The 7,500-nt window shown below is 56.1% G+C and overlaps 3 protein-coding genes across 3 annotated transcripts in view; 1 reads left to right on the top strand and 2 right to left on the bottom strand.

Moving 5' to 3' along the window:
• Nucleotides 1-1,052, bottom strand: part of PTSG_10043 (laccase IV) — a gene marked incomplete at both ends in the record, with an annotated part of 2,316 nt that extends 1,264 nt beyond the window's left edge. The window contains one exon of the mRNA XM_004988902.1: nucleotides 1-1,052. This exon is cut by the window's left edge and continues 1,264 nt beyond it. Coding sequence (XP_004988959.1) covers nucleotides 1-1,052 — 1,052 coding nt within the window.
• A 760-nt stretch (nucleotides 1,053-1,812) lies between these two features.
• PTSG_10042 (TKL protein kinase) lies at nucleotides 1,813-7,098 on the top strand. The gene is made up of 4 exons (XM_004988901.1): nucleotides 1,813-1,973; nucleotides 2,248-5,726; nucleotides 5,990-6,429; nucleotides 6,858-7,098. The coding sequence occupies exons 1-4, from the start codon at nucleotides 1,857-1,859 to the stop codon at nucleotides 6,956-6,958; spliced, it is 4,137 nt and encodes a 1,378-aa protein (XP_004988958.1). The 5' UTR covers nucleotides 1,813-1,856; the 3' UTR covers nucleotides 6,959-7,098.
• A 260-nt stretch (nucleotides 7,099-7,358) lies between these two features.
• PTSG_10041 (uncharacterized protein) overlaps nucleotides 7,359-7,500 on the bottom strand; it is a gene marked incomplete at both ends in the record, with an annotated part of 2,991 nt that continues 2,849 nt past the window's right edge. The window contains one exon of the mRNA XM_004988900.1: nucleotides 7,359-7,497. Coding sequence (XP_004988957.1) covers nucleotides 7,359-7,497 — 139 coding nt within the window. The remainder of the gene's footprint in view (nucleotides 7,498-7,500) is intronic.

Below are 7,500 nucleotides of genomic sequence, written 5' to 3'. Positions count from 1 at the left end.
GAGCGGCACTGCTCATGGAAGAACGGGCGGCGCAGGAGGCGGCATTCGGTTTTGAGGTTGTCGATGGTCCCTGAGCCCGCGCCAGGCACCTGCTCCTCGCAGCGGTGAATGCGGGAGCAGTTGAACCAGCCCCGGCCGTTCATCAGGGCGGATATCGGCGGCCAGGGGTACTCTGCCGTGTAGTTTGGGAAGGCGGCGATGGGGCCGTCAAAGTGCGTGGCTTGGTCTCGCCCTGGCTCGTGAAACCATTCCATGAGCATGATGGAGTAATCCAGCTCGTAAGGAAATTGGGCTTGGACTGGGTCTGTCTCATCCTCTGCGTACTCGGAGATGATGGCGCCTTGCAAGCCCTCTGTGTACTGGGCATGCACGTGGGAGTGGTACCAGAAAGAACCTGTCTGTGTGACCTCGAAAGCGTAGGTGAAGCTTGTGCCAGGGCTCACGCCGCATTCGGTGATGCCAAAGGTGCCATCCATCCACGCATTGTTGAGTTGATGCAGGCCGTGCCAGTGCAGGCCCGACACCTTTTCGTGAAAGTCATTCACCAAGGTGACCTCCACCTGATCACCGCGTACAAAACGAAGCACAGGCCCGGGAAAAGCAAGAACGTTGACGCCATCAACAAGCAGGTCTGCTTGCAGCACGCCAATGACGGTTGTGGGAAACCCATCTGGATTGGCTGGGTAGTCTCGGACATGTAACTCGAATCGCCTGGGACCGCAAGTGCCAGTGTGCACGTCCATGACACTGCCATCCGCGCAGCAGGAGCGGCCCGTGCCACCGCAAACGCCACACCCATCAACAGTTTCGTGGCACCACCGGCCGCAGGCGTCACCTGGCTGTTGGCTGCCGTCGCATTGACAGGATGAGCCGTCAGATACCCCGCGATAGGAGCAGCAAGCGCGGTCGTTTCCTCCGCACACCCCGCAGTTGTCGATGCTATCCGTGCACGCGGGAAAGATCAAGCTTCCAGACGACGCTGGAATCCCATCCACTGGTGGAGCAACAAGCATGCTGCAGAAGCACACCAGGACCAACGCCACAATTGCCATGGTCAAGTATGGAGCGATCGGGAAGCGGAGTGAAGGAAGGAAGGAAAGAAAGAAGGGAGGGAGGGAAGGAGGGAGGAAGGAAGGAAGAAGGAGCAACCAAAGAACCAACGACGACGGCAACCTCCAGGTACAACGATGGCGAGTGTTGTGTGTGTGGGAGAGGTTGGAACAACAATGTTGTTGTGTGGAATGTCGTGTGCTTTGGAGGTTAGTTGTTTTGTCGTTTGTGCTCGCACGGTGTGGTGAGTGTTTTGCATGGTAGGTGTTCCCACAACAAAACAGTCTAACCCCAGAGCCAGAAGACCAAACAATGCAAAGCCGAAAAGCTTCGCATCAAGTCGACGCGACGGAAAGTGAGGGTCGCGAAACCACAGTGTGGTCGACAGCATGGTCAACATGGTCATGGCATGGGTCATTGTTGGCGAAGATAGTGAAGCGCAGGAAGTGTGGCAATTTGCGTGGGCAAGCAAGACTTGGCGCTTGGCGCGCCAAAAGAGAAAGCAAGACAGTCAAGTTTCAGTGCTGTTCACTGGCGATTCGCAATGACTTTCAGCAAATTTCTGCATCTTCGGAAGCAGCTGTCGCTTGTGAAAGACAGTAGTGCATGCTTCATCCAGCCACGAACTCACGAAGCCAAACCAAACACAGAAACACACCCACATCTTCATCTCAGCATCTCCTTCATCTCCTTCATCTCCCCATCTCCTCGCCTCTTGCACGGGTCTCTGCAAGCTGCCACTGTGCAAGGACATGATGCGCACGAGGCGTCTCAATGTCTGTGGCCCACCTTTGTTGCGCCACCTGATGATGGTGGTGGTGGCGCTTCTCCTGGCAGCCCTGCCGTCAATGATGTTCACTGCATGTGCTCTTGAGGCTCTTGGAAGTGCTGGAGGGACGCCATTGACCATTGCCTCGACTGAGGTGATATGCTGGTGGTTGGAGAGATGTGCTCGTCTCGTCGTGACGGCGTGCGAACACGCAACAACACAAGCATGCTCCTTCCTCAAACAACACGCACACACATTAACACACACTCACGTGCATACGCACACACTCACACACACGCACACTCAAACACACACACACACACAAACACACACGCAAACAAACACAACACTCACGTGCATACACAAACACGAACAACCCCAACCCCCCAACACACGTGCGTAAATACATCCACCCAAACACACCACAGGGTCATCCTCGGTCGTCTGTGCTGTGTCAAGATGCGGAAGCGACGTTGAAGCAGATTGAACATGTGCTGGACACGTGCAAGGTGCCATTGTCGTCTTGGACAGACAGCAACTTCCCTCGTGGCACGCCACATGAAGAAGTAAAGCCAATGGCGTCAACGTCAACGTCCAACGGCGTGCTTCTTGACTTGTCCTCACTTCAGCGGCTGATGCTGGCTGCTGGATGCCGGAACCAACCTCAACGAAACGCCAGCGCTGGCACAGGTGTGCGGTCGCCGCCAACACCACCAACACCATTGAGGCGACAGCAATTACGACGGCTGCACTCTTCCCCACCGTCCGGTGGCGTGTCTTCGCTTCCTGGCTCTAGTCCCTCCAGCCCTTCTTCCTCTACAAGACGTCCCCACCACCAAAGCCACGTGGCTCCACCAGCACTATCAACGCCTGCGACCACCCGAAAGCGCCGAGCCTTACAGACTTTTAGTCTGGTGGAGCCGCGGGTGTGCACGCTTTCACAGGTGCTGGGTAGCGAATGCAAAGGCGCCGCAAGCACCAACGGCAGCCTGGTCATTACGTTTGACCATGCAGCAACAGCCAACAGGTCCACGGCAAACACAGCACCCACCTTCCCACCCAGTGCAGCAGCGGCAGCGCACTTGCAATCCATAGCCACCACTGTAACGAAGCTGACCGTGAACGGACGGGTGCAGCAGCACTTGCTGCAGTGGCTGCTGGCGAATGGCAACTGGAGCACGTGTGAGTGGCTGATTCTCGAAGGGCTTGAGTTTTCGACGTTTCACATGCGCACCCTCAATCCATTCTCTGGCATGACCAGGCTGCACGTGCAGAACAGCGAGCCGCTGCGCGCAGTGGACACACAAAGCTTTGCACACGCCTCACAGGTTCTGCACCTGCAACTCAGCAACAATTCGCTCATGGGCCTCCCCACTGCCGCTCTGGCTGACATGACGAACCTGCAAGTGCTTGACATGCCATTCAACTTGCTGTCCGCAATCACCGACACCATGTTTCGCGGCCTGTCGTCGCTGAGGGAGCTGTACCTCTACAACAACCTCGTTTCCCGAGTGGATGAAGCCGCGTTCTCGTCCCTCACGAGCTTGCGCACGCTCATCCTGGCCATCAACGACATCACGTCCCTGCCACCGCGCTTGTTTTACAGCCTGACGCAGCTGACCGCCTTGCAGCTGCAGCACAACCCCATCACGGAGCTACACCCAGACGCATTCCAACACCTCACTCTGCTTCAGCACCTCAACGCACAAGATCTCGCGCTCACAGAACTCTCGCCGTCCTTGTTCCGCGCAACCTCCCAACTCTTGACGCTGGCTCTATCCAACAACTTCCTACAGGCGCTACCGGCTTCCGTCTTTGCTGGCTTGTCCACGCTGCAACGGCTGGTGCTCTCCTCAAACGCCATCACTGCCCTACCATCGACCGTGTTTCGCGACCTGACCTCAGTTAACTTGCTGGACCTTAACAACAATAAGCTCACGGCTTTGCCGCCAGGGCTGCTGGACAGCTGCGAGGAGCTTGCGTCGCTTGCCTGCAACAGCAACGACCTCACGTCCCTGCCTCCAAACCTGTTTGACAACACACCTCACCTGTTTCAGCTCAGCATCGCAGACAACAGCTTACGTGACATTGACAGGGCGCTTGCCCCCTTGACCAGCGTCGTGGTCTTGGACCTGGAACGAAACCAGCTCACTTCCTGGCGACTCAGCACGCCCTACCACAATCTGCGTCGTCTATTCCTCAACCACAACCCCATGAGCACGCTCCCAGATCTGGTCATGCTTCCGCAACTACTTGAGTTTCGCCTCACGGGCCATCGCATCACCACGCTCGACCTCACACCCGCCATCCACCTGCCATTTGTGACGCTGGAACTGGATGCCGCCCCGGATGTTTCATCCATCGCCGTCATCAATACAAAAGGTGATGGTGTGTTGGAGGACACTAGCAGCACTGACAACAGCACCTACATCAGTGACGGCTACAGCAGCAATAGTGCGACCAGGGCCTTTGCTGCCAGACTGAAGGCTCTGAGTCTGGAGAACGTGGATGCACAGCAGGTGCTAGCAACGCTGTCGGAAACTCGGCAGTTGGAGTTGCAGGACCTCCGATTGGGGTGGCCAGGCGCCGACGACCAGACCCTGCCCATGTCCCTCGTGTGCAGTCTCCTGGCGAGTCGTGTGCGAGAGTTGCGGTTGACACGTGCAGGGTATAAGACACTGGAGGTGTGCGCTGACAAGCAGTTTCGATCCGTCGTGCTCGCAAACAACCACCGCCTCACCTCTGTCACGTTGCACAACTCCCTGCACCAGCTTGACGTGTCTGGGTGCGAAAGGCTGACGCACATCAGTGCACCTGATATTGACGTGCTTGATGTCAGTGGCACACGCGTGCAGCCCACAAACGCGTTTTGCGCGCGCTGGGGCCGGCAGGTCCTATTTGCCCGCGGGTTGGATGACACACACATTGACACGCAGCAGGCCATCACGGCCCTGGGCGCTTGCTTGGAGTACACTGACGTTGTGGATGTCTCGAACAATGCGTGGCTCAACACCCCAGGATCCATGAATCGAGCCTTTGGTGAGAAGGTTGTGCTGTCAAGTGAAGCACACGTGACCGCCAACGCCGCCCCCATTGCATCGCGCACAGCACCGCCCGTGCTGCAGCTGACAGATGCACCCGTGGAATGCGCACTGGCCATGAACGCGCGTGACCTGCGCCTGCTTCATGACGTGAGTGTCGTCACACGCGAAGTGGTGTATTCGTTCCACTGCACATGCGCGCGTGGCTTCAAGATGGTGGATGGCACACGGTGCGTGGTGGACAACCCAGATGTTGCAGGCATTGCTGCTGGCTCTGTGATTGGCGGCCTTGCCCTTGGCTTGCTCATGGCATGGCTGTCACGCCGCTACCGTGGCATGACCAAGCGTATCGACCTACAGGAGCAGCTGTTGGTGGAGAGGGACGAGGAGGTGATGGCGCTGAAGAAGGCGTGGGAGATTGAGTACGATGAGCTGAGGATGATCAAGCGTGTTGCTGCGGGTGCATTTGGTGTTGTATTCAAGGCACAGTGGGAGACAGTCACGGTGGCGGTGAAAGTGCTGCAGCAAGCCGTCATGGCGTTTGACGAGAGCACGGTGCTTGAGTTTGAGAAGGAGGTGGAGTTCCTGCAACGGACACGGCACCCGCACGTGGTGCGGTTCTTTGGCGCGGGCACAGACCCCAACGGCAGCCCGTTCCTGGTGCTGGAGTTTGTTGCTCTGGGGTCACTCAAGGACCTGTTGGGGAAGGACATGGGGGAAGTGTTAATGGAGGTACGGCAGAGAAAGGTCGAGGAAAGTGGCGGTGGCGTCGATGATGTGAGCAGTGTGTGGGATTTGAAGCTGCGATTGCTCCGCGATGTCGCGAGTGGCATGGCCTTTATCCACAGCCTCGACCAGATGCACCGGTGAGTGGGATATTTTGTGTGTGTGTGTGTGTATGCGTTTGTGCTTGTGTGTGTGTGTGTGTGTGTGTGTAGGTGTGTGTGTGTGTAGGTGTGTGTGTAGGTGTGCGTGTGTGTTGCGTATGTTGTGTGTGTTTGTGTGTGCGTGTGTGTGTGTGTGCGTGTGTGCGTTTGAAGCTGCGTTTCTATGCTTGCATGCAGGTACGCACTTTTGCCCACCGCACCATCCTACCCTCATCTCAACTACACCAACACCACCCAAACAGGGACCTGAAGAGCGGAAACGTGCTGGTGTCATCATCGCTGCGCGCGAAGATTACGGATTTTGGATCCATTCGCCAGTGCTTTACGCGTGGCGGCAGAGCCCACAGCAGCGGCCACACTCGCCTGTCATCCAGCCAAGCTGACGATGATCCGCAATACAGCCAGCACGCTGGGCTGCAGACAATGACGAGCATGACGCTAACGGCTGGCGTGGGCACGCCACTGTACATGGCACCAGAGGCACTGACGGGCGACAAGTACAGCTTTGAAGCCGACATCTTCAGCTTTGGCGTGCTGATGTGGGAGATGGCGACACAGCGACCACCGGATCTGATTGAGCAAGAAAAAGGAAGTGGCTTCAGAGGACCACTGCTGCCAGCAATCACGGAGCTCTTGATGGAGGGCAAGCGGCTCAAGTTTGACGACATGGGTGGTGAGTTTTGTGTGTGTGTGTGTGTGTGTGTGTGTGTGTGTGTGTGTGTGTGTGTGTGTGTGTGTGTGTGTGTGTGTGTGTGTGTGTGTGTGTGTGTGTTCGTGCTTTTGTGCAGTGTTTGTTCTTGCGCGAGCATGGTGGGGTTCTGACTTCTTGCCTGTGCATCCTTTCCCCCTCACCCACTCACTCACTCACACACACACACACACACACTCACTCACTCACTCACTCACTCACTCACTCACTCACTCACTCACTCACTCACTCACTCACTCACTCACTCACTCACTCACTCACTCACTCACTCACTCACTCACTCACTCACTCACTCACTCACTCACTCACTCACTCACTCACTCACTCACTCACTCACTCACTCACTCACTCACTCACTCACTCACTCACTCACTCACTCACACACGCATCCTTCTCCACAGCCATCCCCGAGTGGTTCCAGTCGCTGACGTACAACTGCATGGCGCAGAATCCGCGTGAGCGCCCGTCGTTTGGGGAGCTCAAGGACCATCACCTCGCATAGTGTCATGTCACTCATGTGCGGATGTGTCTCAGATGTGCATGTATGTTCTTGCTCGTGCTTTACACGCCCGACGAGCGTTTGTGCGTCAATGAGGGTTGCTTCCCCTCCGTACGGGTTAACAGTCAGTGAACCATGAACGCATTTACTTCAGTAGGAGGGAACACACGGAACAAGCGACGATTTAGGCCACACACACACACACACACACACACACACACACACACACACACACACACACACACACTCACACACGCTCGCACGCACACACACGCACGCACACACATACACATATATGTATATATGTACACACAACATACACGTATACATACACACAGGCACATACGCACACATACATTCGCAATACGCACACAATATATAAATGTCGGACAAGCATGTAACACTATCGCGAGAGAAAGTATGGAGACCGATACGTATCTCGATCAACAATTTTTAGCGGTGTGCCTTGTGGTCTTGTTTGGAATGTGTTGGGTCTTCCTCCCCTACGTTTCATCAGAGTGAGGCGTTTCTTAGCGGTGTGCCTT

Source organism: Salpingoeca rosetta, assembly GCF_000188695.1.
Source record: "Salpingoeca rosetta unplaced genomic scaffold supercont1.32, whole genome shotgun sequence".
Classification (NCBI taxonomy): Eukaryota; class Choanoflagellata; order Craspedida; family Salpingoecidae; genus Salpingoeca; species Salpingoeca rosetta.
This window is presented reverse-complemented; position numbering and strand designations above follow the sequence as displayed.